The sequence below is a fragment of the Neodiprion fabricii genome, chromosome 4, assembly GCF_021155785.1.
Source record: "Neodiprion fabricii isolate iyNeoFabr1 chromosome 4, iyNeoFabr1.1, whole genome shotgun sequence".
In the NCBI taxonomy this organism is placed as follows: Eukaryota; Metazoa; Arthropoda; class Insecta; order Hymenoptera; family Diprionidae; genus Neodiprion; species Neodiprion fabricii.
Genome location: NC_060242.1, coordinates 4,242,728 through 4,258,917, shown reverse-complemented (window position 1 = coordinate 4,258,917; position 16,190 = coordinate 4,242,728). Strand labels below are relative to the sequence as shown.

At 38.9% G+C, this 16,190-nt stretch overlaps 3 protein-coding genes across 3 annotated transcripts; all 3 read left to right on the top strand.

Annotated features, from left to right (window-relative positions):
* The first annotated feature begins 1,363 nt into the window (after positions 1-1,363).
* On the top strand, positions 1,364-15,525 carry LOC124179750 (tenascin-X-like). The gene is made up of 8 exons (XM_046564450.1): positions 1,364-1,371; positions 1,406-2,872; positions 3,863-4,023; positions 4,194-4,346; positions 4,522-4,894; positions 14,621-14,890; positions 15,041-15,171; positions 15,397-15,525. The coding sequence occupies exons 1-5, from the start codon at positions 1,364-1,366 to the stop codon at positions 4,593-4,595; spliced, it is 1,863 nt and encodes a 620-aa protein (XP_046420406.1). The 3' UTR covers positions 4,596-4,894; positions 14,621-14,890; positions 15,041-15,171; positions 15,397-15,525.
* LOC124179972 lies at positions 7,247-9,790 on the top strand. The gene is made up of 6 exons (XM_046564891.1): positions 7,247-7,451; positions 7,656-7,755; positions 7,853-8,343; positions 8,618-8,778; positions 8,861-9,022; positions 9,164-9,790. Exons 1-6 carry the CDS (start codon positions 7,330-7,332, stop codon positions 9,244-9,246), a joined length of 1,119 nt encoding a protein of 372 aa, XP_046420847.1. The 5' UTR covers positions 7,247-7,329; the 3' UTR covers positions 9,247-9,790.
* On the top strand, positions 10,316-13,815 carry LOC124179973. The gene is made up of 7 exons (XM_046564892.1): positions 10,316-10,534; positions 10,619-10,744; positions 10,911-11,010; positions 11,085-11,545; positions 12,185-12,357; positions 12,512-12,676; positions 12,825-13,815. Exons 2-7 carry the CDS (start codon positions 10,638-10,640, stop codon positions 12,899-12,901), a joined length of 1,083 nt encoding a protein of 360 aa, XP_046420848.1. The 5' UTR covers positions 10,316-10,534; positions 10,619-10,637; the 3' UTR covers positions 12,902-13,815.
* Positions 15,526-16,190: the final 665 nt, after the last annotated feature.

The following is a 16,190-nucleotide window of genomic DNA, read 5'->3' as shown; positions in this document are numbered from 1 at the left end:
GCGGAAATTAATTATAACTGCGATTACTCAAGTTTCCGCGAGTGACCGATCGGTGTTCATGAATCATCAAGCGCACGAAAAATTTTTAAACCACATGAGGAAAATTTATTATTCGTAATACGATTATTACGCTCATCCATTTTATCTATCCGTGTGGAGATATTGTCATAATTTAATAGCGTGGTACGCAATGAAAATGCTAATTGTAGGTCAAATGTTATAGTGGCTATAAATTTTAAAAATATTGGTTATAAAAAAACAAAAAAAAAAAAACCACAAGAGATTAATTGTGTCAGTCTACAGCTACGACCTTACATATAAAAACTTGTTTGTCAATCATAAAACAGGCGAGATGGAATCAATTACAAACAAGTTTCTGAGGTTGTAAGAGAAAATCATAACCCGCCATAAACTGAATGACGAAAAAAATTACTTCACTAATAAGGTAGTTAACCCTAATAGGTCACTTAGCGTGAATTTTACAATATTTAAACAATTAGCTTGGTTAGGAAAACTGAGAGAGCTTTTTCTGCGATTCTTAAACAATAGCCAGATATTTTTCGATTTGATTTTTAAAACGTTTGGGGTTAATTTCATTCAGTGTGACTGTTAGATGATTCTACGGAGGTCTGATCTACTAGGATTAAGCTTTTAACTACATTTGAGTTATTACGTCAAGAGCGACAACAGCCACGTGCACAGTTTGAAATTGTAACATTGCTTCGGTCGCCGTTACTCATCAACCGCGATAAAAAGCAACGCCGCGTCTCCATTTGTTGTCGCTGACCATCGCTGGTGGAAGCGATAAGCTGCCAGCACACTCAGGAGAGCTGTCTCAGTTTTTATTTTCATTCGAAACCGACTGCAGTAGCTGGTAGCTCTACAAAGAAAATTACGAAATGGCGGTTGAAATCAACTTGAGGACAGTGATAGTGTTTACAGTGTTTTCAGCGGTAAAATCAACTACTCTAAAAGATGGCCACCTTTTAACTGTAACTGGCAGGTAAATTGTTTTCTGAAAGTTATAAGCAAGACCTTGGAAACGCCGAAAACCGATTCTCATCCTCGTAATACGGTGTTTTTAGCGATCTAAACCAATTTTTCCGTACATTTTATTCCGCAGTATGAAAGGATTTCATGACCTTTCCCGGCGTGTGACGTATCCAGAGAAAATATGGCGTGGCGGTGAGGAAACATTTATTCATAACGGCTACAGAGGCGATCCGGAGACGAGAATTTTGACGAAACGTTCGGAAGTCGTAAATTGCCCTGAGGACTATACGCGAGACAGCATCTACAAGAATTGTATACTACCCTGTTCACAACATAACTGTATTAACGGAAAGTGCGATGGTCGCACCAAATGCAAGTGTAACGACGGATACGTCAAGTCCCGAACCAATAGCTTCATCTGCTATCCAAAGTGCAGACCCTGCCTGCCTGGAGAATGCACCAAGTCGCAACTCTGTACCTGTGACAAAGGTTACAGGTTGAGTTCGAACCAACAAACTTGCGAACCGATATGTAATGATCCACACTGCGATGGAAAAATTTGCATCAGTCCGGATCGCTGCTACAGGAGTTCGACCTACTACAAATTTTTATTCGGTCAGTATTGCAGTAGGGAGTGTGGGTTTGGCGAATGCGTTGGTCTTAATACCTGCAAATGCTTCAAAGGCTACAATAAGACGAAAGATGGTCGGTGTTTCAATCGGATTTGTAACAAAGTGTGTGGATTTGGCAAATGCGTTGGTCCTAATACCTGCGAATGCTTCAAAGGCTACAATAAGACGAAAGATGGTCGGTGTTCCGATCCGATTTGTAACGAGGGGTGTGGACATGGTAAATGCGTTGATCCTAATACCTGCGAATGCTTCAAAGGCTACAATAAGACGAAAGATGGTCGGTGTTCCGATCCGATTTGTAACGAGGGGTGTGGACATGGTAAATGCGTTGATCCTAATACCTGCGAATGCTTCAAAGGCTACAATAAGACGAAAGATGGTCGGTGTTCCGATCCGATTTGTAACGAGGGGTGTGGACATGGCAAATGCGTTGGTCCTAATACCTGCGAATGCTTCAAAGGCTACAATAAGACGAAAGATGGTCGGTGTTCCGATCCGATTTGTAACGAGGGGTGTGGACATGGTAAATGCGTTGATCCTAATACCTGCGAATGCTTCAAAGGCTACAATAAGACGAAAGATGGTCGGTGTTCCGATCCGATTTGTAACGAGGGGTGTGGACATGGCAAATGCGTTGGTCCTAATACCTGCGAATGCTTCAAAGGCTACAATAAGACGAAAGATGGTCGGTGTTCCGATCCGATTTGTAACGAGGGGTGTGGACATGGTAAATGCGTTGATCCTAATACCTGCGAATGCTTCAAAGGCTACAATAAGACGAAAGATGGTCGGTGTTCCGATCCGACTTGTAACGAGGGGTGTGGACATGGCAGATGCGTTGGTCCTAATACCTGCGAATGCTTCAGCGGCTACAGTAAGACGAAAGATGGTCGATGCACTTATCCAATCTGCAAAGAAGAGTGCAAACATTCATCATGTACCAGTCCAGATATCTGTACTTGTCAGCCGGGGTACCAAAAACCCTTTGAGAATTCGACAACGTGCGTTCGTCGCTGTACAACATGTGACAACGGTATGTGCGTTGGCCCTGAGATTTGCCGTTGCCATAGTGGATTTGTAAATCCCAACGGTAATAATGGAACCTGCGTCAAACGCAAGTCGAAGGGTAACCATGACGTGTGTCCTGACAGTGGATGCGATTGCTGTCCTCGCTGGAAGGGGGAATCCCGCAAGGCGTCACATTGGTGTGCTATCACGAATCGTCAGAACTCTACATACCCAGCAAGGTCTGCAGCTCTTTTTCCATATTTGAAACTATTCTAAACAAGTTAAAAATATAACCAATAATTGGTAATAGAAACATAGCCAATCAAAGTGCAAGCCAGCGTATGCTCAATTATATATATCGGTAAATTTCGGTAAAGAGCAGGAATAACAGGAGTACAAAATTTTCCACTTCAATATCACTAGACTGTGTTTCTCGTATGCTCTGCTAGGAAGTGCTGGAAAAATTATTGTTCCTACTTTTGACACACATTGTAATATTTTATGGAGGTTTCCGGATAACGTAAAATAGACAAGTACGAAAAATTGGACCAAAACAGTTTAGGATAGTGTGAATAATTAATTATTCATTCATTTATCTTGAGCTATATATGTTTCCTACATCGATCACTTTTACAAACGAAAAAAATATTAACAAATAAATATTCGTACGCGTCGCAAGCCAACAAACTTTGGTCTATAGTTCAACACATTTAACAAAAATGGACAGCGCAAAGTGTTTAAAATAAAAGTATAGTTCAATGTAGAACAAGCCATAAAATAGTATAAAGAGGAATGAAAGATATAATATCGCACAATGACAGTTAAAATGTTAATGCGAGAGTCGAGCAGATTAACAATATTGTACATAGAAGGGAGATCGAATATAAATAATTTAGTATGTTTGCTATTTTGTTTATCATGGTGATTTTACGTTTGCTAATTCTACATGTCGCCATGTCATCGTGAATTTGTTATCCGTTCATCACCCGATTAGAATTTAGTTCCTTACACACACTTCGAGAAATTTAGTCTTACACAAATTCAAAATCGATTTCTCTCTTTTTTCTCTATTTTTCAATACGTCTCCTTGAGGAATTACACGATATTACAACATGCAATTAATACCTTGTATGAAAGTTACGATATTTATCATTCGAATTACATTCTTTCGCCTACGCTGAGGCATCGCAAACAAACAATAATTTATCGTGTTTGCGCAACATTTGCAGTGAGCGGAAGGATTCGAAAAGAACTAACAATACAATCGGTTGTCATCGAATCAAGTGGGACGGACCAGTTTGTAAACAGGAATGTTCCGACCAACTCGATAATAGCAGTATCAACTTCACCGGTTGTTTCACGAACATGGGTCACCGTCTCATAGAGATCGGTTAGTGAGTGAATTGCTGTAAAATCCTAGCATCGTTAACTTGCTTAGGTTAAATTTGGATTAAAAGTATTTTCCGACATATGCTACTGCATGGCTTATCACTCGTAACCGAGCTGCAGAAAACTTGCATGTAAATTGTTATTTAAAAAAAAAAATTTCGGTATATTTAGACTCACTGTGCAATCGTTCCGTTGAGAAGACTTTCTTGGAAAAAAACAGAATCTTGCTGATCGGAACTGGGATAGCAATTCTATTGATCGCAGTTTTCATCTGCATTATTGTTGCAGTAAAAAGAAGAGCCGAAACAACGGACAAAATATACAGTAAGTCTGTTGCACATGAAACTAGAAAAAAAATTACTCGAATATTTGGCGAAGAATGCATTCCGAAATTTCTGATTATTACTGTTAAAATTTTAAACGATCTTTATCTATTACTTGACATGTTTTTCATCATTTTTAAAATGTAGACGTGCATAATGAAATCACATGATTTCAGGTGAACCGGCAGAATACGTATCCAACAACTATATGGTAGAAAATGACATTTATTCGCAAAGTTCGACTGTGTGATTTGAAGTTTACCAACTCATGCGTTGAAAAATATTGCATACTCTCTGTATATATTATGTTAACTGTATATCTGTAAATATTCAATTATCATTTGTATTCTAAGGCCCAAGATCGTAAGATAGTTGACACGTGAATAGATCAAGTTTGCTCACAGAATAATGACGACACGTTCAGTGATCGATTTAAATACCTACCCTGATGAATCTCATTGACTGCAAAAAATTCCATTGCCGCATATTTTGGTCAACAAGATTATACGGGAACCGGAGTCGTCAATAAAATCTGCGCTGAAAGTTAAGGTAAAATCTTGTAAGTTTCAGTCCATGTGTAGTATTTTCATACGTAGAAAATAATAACCCGTACTTACTACGATGTCGTTCTTTGGCGAAATATTTCTTTTCGTTGCAATTAAATAATTCAATTAAATTTTTTCACTCTGTGTCTGAGAAAAATATTGAAGGACAGTTATTTCAAACCTTACTTGTGTAATGATAAGGAATTTGGTGGTTGCTTAACCGTGATGTAGTCATGACGCAGAACGTAATATTCGCGTCCGATGACGATGGCTAAAGTCCGTAGTTTACCACTAACTTTTCACTTCCCTAACACGTTGGTATGAGCATTTATTAATTATTCTAAGAAAGGATTGCAATGGTCGCCGATACTGCCAGGTGGACCACGATTGTGTTGGTTACAGTAGGATTTTCCGTTCGTCCAAGTTTCTCGAATCTGCCTCACGTGAACACGAGATAAAGTCGACTGTGAAGTGCACGCAGGATTATCGATCTTCTTATTCTTAAGGTTGAAAAAAAATGTTAAACACGAACTTGGTTTCCATCGATTGGAAAGAAATCTGACATTCTACCCAGATTCTCGGAAACATAACGTACCATTTGATTCCTGCTCGTAAGCAAAGTCGTTGTACGACAATCATCACAATTTGAATTACACATTAACTAGCGGCGTATCCGTCTTGAATAAACAAACAAAAGAATACTCTTCATATATTCTTGCAATCAACACGCTGATCCATTGGTGCAACAATTTTTAGTCTCTTGTAATCTCAAATGTAGTTCTAACGTAAGATCATAAATTACTTACGAATCCATTTTGCATACTTAACATTTTCAGATTCTCAGTGCAACGGTACGGAAACTGATGAGCCATTTTATGCGAAACATACTGACATAACGGCAGCAGTAATCTTGGCAGGCATAACATTTCTGTTCGGGATTATCAGCACTGCTTGCATCCTCCGGAGAAAAAAAGGAACAAAAGTCGACGAGAAAGGTAAAATTGTGGCCCGTTCAACAAAATTGCTATGATCAATTCGCGACTGTGAATTATAAATCGCACGATTATGCGAATAACTCACTTTCCTCGCTTTGAGTAATCATGAAATTCATATTTTTGCCTCTCCTGATTCCAATCGCCCGCTGACACTCGAGTTCTTTTAGATACACCGACGCGATTTCCGACCAACGAATACAACGAGGAAAATGCACTTTATGTGGCCACTGGGAGTCGTAGGTGATCTCTATTTCCGACGACGGAATCGTACGATATGTTTTTTCCGATCTATGACACAGAAAATGAAGCGTGCCGATCAGCTCAACAGTTCTGAAAGTCTACACCGCGCCAATTACCGATAATAAAATATAGATAAACGAGTAGTCAGTCGAGAGATGGAAGTTTGATCTGTAGTGATTGATGAATCAGCTACCCCTTTGGCATGGAATTTTTTTTTTCACCGCTTATCGCCAAAAGCGAACGTCACTTTGCGATCTACTTTTCCTACTTAAATACCATTTAAAATCGTTACCAGTTTCCAGCGACTCCCACATTATTCGTATTATTTTCACAATAATGGGTTCAGTAAACAACTTTATTCTTTATATATTCGTACTCTGTAATTACACAGATAAAATATAATATGGTGGAAAAAGATATAGCGATAGAGACATTTCACTTACGCTACATTAATAATATCCGAATTATAATTTTCATATTGTCATTCTATAAAATTGACACTTTCCACGATGTCTGTAATGAACAAGATTTTTATATACGTTCATCATGCACCAACATGATCATTTATTTTCCTCACTCACGGAGCTAGTTTTTTTAGTATTCCTAAATTTATTATTCCAACCAAATAACGTTGACAGTTAAGAAATAAATTGAACTTAACGAGTTTATACATATTATGATGAAAAATTTCTTGCGTCATCTCAAGGTTGGCTTTCCCTGCAGCACAGATGTAAATGACCGCAAGCTATAAGCGTACTTTGTTCACCGCATTTGCGATAAGCCTACTGCAGTTGTCTCGTACTTTATCGATTGAAAAACTTCGGCGGGAATCAGTTTGATAATTCTCGGTCAGTGTTTAAGGGCGACAATTTATGAAACACATAGACTGGGTTCCGAGCATTTGATTTTTGATTTCCCATACTTTATGTGATACCGAAATATGGTTCTCTTCTGCGGCGCGAGATACTTTGGTCGGAACTCAGGGACAAAGTGTTGTGAGGATCATTCCGCTCGAAGCAAGCAATGCAAGTGATTTTATGAAATTACGAAAAATTAGTAATCTCAGTGATTGTCATCCGGAAACAACATTGGACTTCACACGTGTCTGCTCGGTGACGGTGGGAGAGATAAGACTCAACACATAAGGTAGTCAGTTTTCTTGCTCTGCTTCATTTGTAACTAGCTTGTGACAGTGTTGGATTCGATGAAGCAAACTGCGATGCTAATTGGAAGTATCGGATGGTCAGCGACTGCATTGGTTGTTGGATGTTTGGTGTGTTCCGGCATCATGGCAGATAGTAGAGACGAGTGCTACGAACTACACAGGTGAAATGACAGATTTATTACACAACGCGTTATGGCGCTTTTCAAGATAAAAAATTCTCCCTGCGACCGTCAGTGGCGAAGTAAACCATCTCTAGTTTCCCGTGAATGTTTTGTTTCAACTTTCTACAGAAGGAGAAATTTCCTTTATGATCTGAAAATGTCACTTCAATAAGTTCGTTGTTTGAACTTGCGTATTTTTTGCAGTTATAACGCATCGCGTTTTATTCCGTACGAAGAGAGGTACTCTGAAACATGTTGGTGGTTCTGGACGTGCATCAGGACGCGCATAAAGTACAAAAATGAGGTGAGAAAATCTTTCCGCGCAGCGACGTTGAATCTTAGTCAAGTCGATTCGTCGTAAATATTCGACTCATACCTTTGCATTATACTTTTTGTCACAGAGATACGAAGCGTTCAGATTGAATAAGACGAAGTGCAGAAGATACGAAGATGAAAGTAGGGATTGTCAGCCACGACATTCCAAAGGCTACCGAAATTGCCAAAAGCCACGTATCTGTGACTGTAATGCAATCTCAACGAAATGCGGTTCTATATGTGAACCTAGGGCTAAGTCAGGTGGGTTCATTTATTACTGCGGTGAAGGGTATGAGTTCAGCGACGACAGAACCAAGTCTTTGCCAAAGTGCAGCCCTTCTTGCGCGGCGAACGCATACTGCCAGCAGCCAAACAACTGCGCGTGCAAGCCTGGGTACGTGGGTAACGGCACCAGTTGTTTGCCAGTATGCGAACAAGGCTGCACCAACGGAATTTGCGAGGATCCTTATACGTGCCGTTGCAATGATTACTGGAGCGGATCTTCCTGTGACGAGCCACTCGCATGTGTAGTTGCCTCGTTGGCCTCCGAGAGTTATTCTAACGATACGCTAGCCAGGTGAGCACGGATATCTATTTGCGGCATGGACGATTTCTCACAAACCGTAACATGACTCGATTGTTGTACTGAAAAGTGGAGAGAACCTTATACAATCTATTCCAGCAAGTCGCATCCAAGTGCAATTTGACGAGTTTCTGAAAATTTATATGAATTTTCCTTTCAGGATGATGATTCCGTAATTTAAGGATTAACCACACAGACCATCTGTTTTGTATTAGCGGAATTGTGAATATAAAATACTCATCTAATCATGTTTTCGCGACGCTTACAGCAATCTTTCATTTACAATGGACACTGATGATGAGGTGGAATATTCTAAAATTGCACGGACAGCGCCTGCGTGCGATCAAAAGTGTCCTGACGAACTCTGGATGCACGCTTTCGGTTCTATCACATCTCGATCAAATGTGACTTACTATTTGATCCCTACAGGTGCGTGAGTCGATAGTGATAAACATCACAAGTTGTACCGCAGCGCATTTGCGAATCATTAATCTTTATCTCATATTTCCAGGTGTAACGTGCAATAACACCGAATATAAGGAGTTATTTTTTGCAAGACACGATAAAGTGATAGTAGGAGTAATGCTTGCAGGAATAGCGTTCTTGATCGTAGGAATAATTTGCATTGTGTGGGTTCTTCGAGGAAGAGAAAAATCAAACAACAAGTCAACCGGTAAGTTGGTCAGTGTTCTGAAGACTGGATACCGTTGAAGAACAAACATGAAATTTTCATTCACCTTTACACCTGGTTAATCGTCACAAAATTAATTCCCCTTATTTTTCCAATTATATATCTAATTTTCGTGGATTTCAGATAATATAGTCCAATATACGAGCAACGGATACATCGAAGAAAATCCACTTTACGAAGCCACTAAGACTACTGTTGACTATTGACTTTCTATTCTATCGGAATATGGTCGAAATGGTACATATCATGTACAATGCCATAGAGTTCCTCAAACAACTTGACAATCACGGTTTCCCTAGTAGAATTTTAAACTTTGATAAAATCATCGGGTGTATTCTTCAGCCATGTAAACGGTGGTCATATACTTATTAATAAGGTAGTTCAGTTCGATTCAGTTTCACGGAGGTGAAATGGGTAAAGTGAGAAGAAAGCCCTCGATGTGAATTCCATCCTCTAGAAATTCCAATGAAGAAGTATATTTTTAATCAAGTTCCGTTGTAAAATTTAACCTGGGATTATTATGTGAAATTTGCGTCATTTTGCCAATTATCTCAGTCAGGTAGAAATTCAGAATTATCCAATGAGTTCTTCAAATCCTTAGGCAATCACATCGATTAACGGTTATTTAATAAGATCTATCCAGTGATTGCTGAGTAACTGAATTTATGCGATACTTTATTATTTTTCTTCTTTGGAATAGCATTTTATATCTCTCGGTGATTATCGATGTAAGAAAGAATATCATGGTATAAAATCGACGAAAATAAAGTAAAATCTAAACAATTCTTGTACCTACATAACTTTACCGTATATTTGCCACTCCATGAGATAACATCATAAGTATTAGAAAATAGACACATGCATTATTCGAAAATAATTATTCGAGAATCCGAAAAATTGCTGTGGATTGTCGCATTGTTGAAATGCTTTTCCTCGTTCCAAAATAATGATTGCAGTGTATCCAAACGCAATCTGTGGAATAAACCACTTTGACGGTTAAAAGATATAGCAAACCTCACGAGTCTCTGCAACTTGTCCAACATTAAAAAATATCTCTGAAAATAACAAAATGACAGTAGCCGATCCAAGGAGGATTCTGAGTACAAATCCCTACGTTACCGGCACAGCTCCCCCGCCTCTTCCGAGATAGCCTCCCGCCTCGTGAACATTCCGTAAAAGAGTTTTTCGAGTGGGGGGAGCTGTGCCGATAATGTAGGGATTTATACTCAGAACCCCCCTTGTATTCCTACTAATGACGAATTTTTTACGAAGTGATTGTGAGGAATGGTCATGCATCGATTGTGCTACGTTCTTGTGCAAATCGTCAAGTGATTGATTAGCGAAAATATTACTTCCAATCTCACACGTTATATTTTATATTGAGCCTGATTATGGCTATGCAGTAGAATACCGTGAAGGATTCGAAGTATCTTCGACCGTCGTCACCCAATGACTAAGCAAAACATTCATACCCGCTTGCTGACGGTGGTAGGGGTAAGATTCAATCGACGACACATTTTCAATTTCCGTTCCTGCGGATCATTTACTATCAGGTCTTGAAACTCTTGGCTTCGTTAGAAGAAGAAAAAAAGCCACGATGACGGTCAAGGTTCACGGATGGATCTGGACTATTTTGGCCATGGGATATTTGGTGTGGCTCGTTTGTACAGAAGATAATCAGACAGTGTGCCATAAAGTAGTGAGGTGAGGTTTAGCGTCAGGTTATTGGTTTCTTGTCCTGTTTTCAAGAATGAAGTATTGAATTCTCTGTGTCTCTAATTGATTGATGCCGTTATTTTATACCCAAGTGAATAATTTTTCTTCCAATCTAATCGCCCCATTCACTGGTTATCACAGATTCATTTTACAGGAACTTAGAATCACATTTGATCCCCTATCAGAGCAACTACACCGAAACGTGCTGGCTGTTCCTCACATGCGCCAGATCTCGTACGAAATACATAAACGAGGTATAACAGTGAAAATAGATTAAAATTTACTCGTCATAAGTCTTAGCCCCGTTTAATTATACTTTCTGTCACAGTCATATATGACGTATCGGTTGGAAAAAAAGTACTGCGATGGATTCAGAAACGCGAGTGGTACCTGTCAGGATTTGAGTTGCAAGAAGCGCGCAAACGCGTTGACCTGCGACTGCAAAAATAATCCAGGGGAATGTTTACACACATGCAAAACTTGTTACCAACGCATCAATACGAAATCACAGTGCCATAATCTATATTATTACGACAAAAACAAAATCTCATATTCTGCACCATGTCCCAAAGTTTGCGCTCAAGAATGGTGTAAAGTGACGAAAGTATGCAATTGTCCGGGTGGTTACGTGAGTAACGGTGCAGCATGTCAACCAAAGTGCAAGCAAGGCTGTCTCCACGGAATATGCCAAGCTCCTAGTTATTGCAAGTGCTACTGTGGCTGGGGCGGACCTTCTTGCGAAGAAGCACAACTATGCTTAGTCGCCTCTCCAATCCCTGGATCAGATAGGTATATCGAAATTGATATTTACTTGATTTTTCTGAAAGTGCTTCGTTGCGAGACAAAGCAAGCCAAGGTCAATGCCCCGTTAGTTTGATAACTTCATCTTCTGCGAATCAATTTCTCCCGGAAGTGGTTTGTTGTTGGATAAAACATGACTATTTACAAGGAATGTATCTGAGACCGATCTCTCCGATTCAATTTCTTTTGTAATATGTTACAGTAGACTAAAAACTAAGCGACGCGTATTTTTTTCTATCTGCCATTGAACACTTTAAGGGGGTGAAACCACCCTCCAAATGTGGTTTTTTTTTCTATCGGCAAGATCACAATTTTCATTTCTCGTCATGAAAAAAATTTTTCAGTTGGATTGGTTGGAAAATATTATGTTCTTGTAAATGAAACTGCCAAATCGCCCCTTGACGTGACTCACTGTGTATGGTGGTTTCACACACTTAAAGTATTTGATGTTAGATAAAAAAAATTCGCTTCGCTTAGTTTTTACTCTACTATAACATATTACAAAAGAAATCAAATCGGGGAGATCAACTTGGGATACATTCCTTGTTAGAGGTTCCATGCGCAGATGCCTCATTCAATATTAGAATAATTAAAACATAAAGCGATAATCTCATCGTTGTTTTACAGAGACACCAGCCAGCATGCAGTACTGAGCAAACCCTGCATAGCAGATCGTTCTTATGCCAGAGAAGCATTGCCTGCGTGCCATCAAAAGTGCCCCGAGGAACTTTATAAAAACGCTGCTTTTTACATCTCGCCTTCCAAGACCAATGGACTTACGTACTATTTGATTCCCATCTGTTAGTAAAGGAATAACGTTGAACGTTGCAGTTGTAAAGTTATTGTTACAAATTAATTCATGAAAATTACACCGATCCGTATTCTTCGTTTATATTCCTATCGCTAAATTGATATAGTTTCATACTATAAGTGACATTAATCTTATATCTTCAGATACAAACTGCAGTACCACTGAACTAGATGAGACATTTCTGGAAAAACATAACAACTTGATAGCAGGAGTAATGCTAGGAATATTAGCAAGTTTGGCAATTATATGGATCTTCTACATTGCATGTATCGTGAAGCAAAAACGGAGAACGGAAAGTATGCCAAGTGGTAAGTTCGTGCTGAAGGATTTTGCTGTGTTCTTGATCAAGAGATCACAGCAGATAAAAATTTATGTTACCCACTTGCCTTACGCTTCGTTGTAAAGGATATTTTTTATTACACAGTCGATCAAATGTGAAAATTCCATTCGTTACAGATAAAATAGTGCAATATAGCAGCAACGAATTCATGGAAGAAAACTCAATTTACGTAGCCACCACAAACGACAACTGAATTTCCTTCCCGTTAACATGGTTGTGCAAGTATTTCTCAACCGAAAATTGGGAAGTACGCCTCAATTAAGATTAATTACACACGAAATTACGTATTCATACTGCAACACGTAATCTTAGCCTCGGTCACCACGTGAGGTTTTCGTTTCATTGTAAAGTATCAAACGAACTTCAACGTGATATGAAATTGATTACTCGATTGTCCTCAATTACCTACACTTATAAATGACGATGTGAGATGAATCAAATGATTCTTTCCATTGCTGAATCTATGTAATGATTTAACATTCTCGCCTGGAATGCATATCGTCTATATTAGAATATATCGAAGAAACGAATGAAATGTAATGATAAAAAATGGATTATTAGTCATAAGATAGTAAATTTCGAGTTATTATAATGTCAGGTTCCCATTTACAAAAATAGTTTAATCTGTAAGGTGTGTAGATTTGCTACTTGCAAATAATTATTCAACCACAGAATCTGAGGTTCAAAGGAGACGATTTAGTATTGTTGAATACAATGATTGAAGCGAGGAAAATAAAATCGAACGCAGAATTTGTGTTTGAATTTGGGCTCGATTACAGAACCGTAGATTTCAGGGTTGAATAATTTAATGACGCAATTGAATTTGGCTCCACGAGTGGCGAATCGAAGTATCGAATTTTATCGAAAAGACAAAGTTTAGATTCACTATTAAGAATTTCTCATCAGAGAATAGTACGCGATGCAGGCCTAGCTTACCAGCGAAGCAGTCTTTATTAAATTTGATAGAAGCAGTCCATCGCTAAAGTTTACAGAGAATCGATCTTCAAGTTCGGTTAATCTCTTATTTTCTCAAACAGTTGATCTCTGATAATCAACTCATTTTTAAACATTCTGCGTTTACTGATATCACCGTGAACAATTATTTTTGAATATATTTTTTTTTTTTTTTTGATACCACTTACTCTCTAAATCTTAATTAGTTGTGAGTAGTGTGTTTTTTCTTTTTTTTTTTTTTTTTCATTTATTTATTACATATTTAAACTCACTGTGCAATCATTGCACTCCGAAGGCTTTTTCGGTGAAAAACTGATCGTGCTGAGATAGGAATTCCATTAATCGCAGTATTCATCTGCACCATTTATGCTGTGAACAGAAGAGCAAAAGAAGGGATAAAAAGTTCGTTGTTTATCAAAAATGACAAAATTCACACGCTGTAATTCAATATTTCAATTGAATTCATTGAATTTGTGTCTGAGGAAAATATTGCATTGCGAGTATGTATATTTTTAGTTATCTTGAAAAATGTTAAGAAATTCACTGGCCGGTACACCGTGATGTGGTCAACATGCGGGACGTAACATCGTCGGCCGATGATGGTGGGAGGGATAGAGCCTCGTTGACCACGGACTTCAATTTCTGCAACCAGTCTGTACTGGCAATTATTACTTGAAACTGCTCGGGTATAAAAAGGATTACAATGCTCGCCAATACTGTCAGGTGGACCACGATTGTGCTGGTTACAGTAGGGTTTTCCGTACGTCCAAGCTTCTCGAATCTGCCTAGCGTGAACACGAGGTAAAGTTGACTGTGAAGTGCACGCAGGATTATCGATCTTCTTATTCTTAAGGTTGAAAAAAATGTTAAACACGAACTTGGTTTCCATCGATTGGAAAGCAATCTGACTCGACGATTTGCCTTGTTCACCACTTGTACGTACGTAATTCATTCACAGCTGTCTAGAATTACGGAAAGTCCCTTATCAAGAGTCTTACACCAAGAAATGCTGGTTGTTCTTCACCTGCGACGGATTGCGTACCGGTTACATCATTGACGTCAGAGCAGCTCGTGACTGTGAACGTAAATCTGGAAAAAACGAAACAGCCTACCAAAGATCTGTCAATAAGAGCAGATGTGACAGTGGCTTGAAAGGCGAACCCTGCGATGAGCCAGATCTGTGTGTAATCGCCGAACTCGACGGAGAAGAGGTTGCCAAACGAACCAGGTCAGTATCATTACCATTTTCGAATAGGACAAGATGTGTCAAGTAGCGGCGATTCTTCTACGCTCAAGTTCTAGCTAGTAAAGTTTCCGTACGACGAGCCGTTTTTTCCTGAATGTGGTGAATGTGGCGTTTCATTCTATTTTATAACAGGAACGATACTTCCGTAACCAACTGGCAAGAGTTCCCTGCTTGCCGACAGAAATGTCTCGACGAACTACGCGGAAAAGTTGTCCATTCTACCCAGATTCTCGGAAACATAACGTACCATTTGATTCCTGCTCGTAAGCAAAGTCGTTGTACGACAATCATCACAATTTGAATTACACATTAACTAGCGGCGTATCCGTCTTGAATAAACAAACAAAAGAATACTCTTCATATATTCTTGCAATCAACACGCTGATCCATTGGTGCAACAATTTTTAGTCTCTTGTAATCTCAAATGTAGTTCTAACGTAAGATCATAAATTACTTACGAATCCATTTTGCATACTTAACATTTTCAGATTCTCAGTGCAACGGTACGGAAACTGATGAGCCATTTTATGCGAAACATACTGACATAACGGCAGCAGTAATCTTGGCAGGCATAACATTTCTGTTCGGGATTATCAGCACTGCTTGCATCCTCCGGAGAAAAAAAGGAACAAAAGTCGACGAGAAAGGTAAAATTGTGGCCCGTTCAATAAAATTGCTATGATCAATTCGCGACTGTGAATTATAAATCGCACGATTATGCGAATAACTCACTTTCCTCGCTTTGAGTAATCATAAAATTCATATTTTTGCCTCTCCTGATTCCAATCGCCCGCTGACACTCGAGTTCTTTTAGATACACCGACGCGATTTCCGACCAACGAATACAACGAGGAAAATGCACTTTATGTGGCCACTGGGAGTCGTAGGTGATCTCTATTTCCGACGACGGAATCGTACGATATGTTTTTTCCGATCTATGACACAGAAAATGAAGCGTGCCGATTAGCTCAACAGTTCTGAAAATTTGGACCATGCCAATCACCGATAAAAAAAAATATAACTAAACAAGTAGTCAGTCGAGAAACGGATATTTGATCTACAACGATTGAAGAATCAGCGACTCCTTCGATATGGAATTTTTCTCTCACCTATTATCGACAAAAGCAAATGTCTCTTTGCAACCTACTTTACTTATTACTTAATTGCGATTTAAAATCGGTGATCAATTTCGTGTAACACCCACACTAGTCGTATTATTTTTGTGGTAATTGTAATGGTCAAACGTCACTTATACTACATTATTGATATTCACATTATAATT

Excerpts from the sequence above, each read along its gene's own strand:
- LOC124179750 (XM_046564450.1), top strand. Across the intron at positions 2,873-3,862 it reads AACTCTACATACCCAGCAAG|TGAGCGGAAGGATTCGAAAA; the intron begins GTCTGCAGCTCT and ends CAACATTTGCAG. Across the intron at positions 4,024-4,193 it reads TCACCGTCTCATAGAGATCG|ACTCACTGTGCAATCGTTCC; the intron begins GTTAGTGAGTGA and ends CGGTATATTTAG.
- LOC124179972 (XM_046564891.1), top strand. The coding sequence starts at position 7,330 with ATGAAGCAAACTGCGATGCTAATTGGAAGTATCGGATGGTCAGCGACT. Across the intron at positions 7,452-7,655 it reads GAGTGCTACGAACTACACAG|TTATAACGCATCGCGTTTTA; the intron begins GTGAAATGACAG and ends TATTTTTTGCAG. Across the intron at positions 7,756-7,852 it reads GCATAAAGTACAAAAATGAG|AGATACGAAGCGTTCAGATT; the intron begins GTGAGAAAATCT and ends TTTTTGTCACAG.
- LOC124179973 (XM_046564892.1), top strand. The coding sequence starts at position 10,638 with ATGACGGTCAAGGTTCACGGATGGATCTGGACTATTTTGGCCATGGGA. Across the intron at positions 11,011-11,084 it reads GTACGAAATACATAAACGAG|TCATATATGACGTATCGGTT; the intron begins GTATAACAGTGA and ends TTTCTGTCACAG. Across the intron at positions 12,358-12,511 it reads GTACTATTTGATTCCCATCT|ATACAAACTGCAGTACCACT; the intron begins GTTAGTAAAGGA and ends TTATATCTTCAG.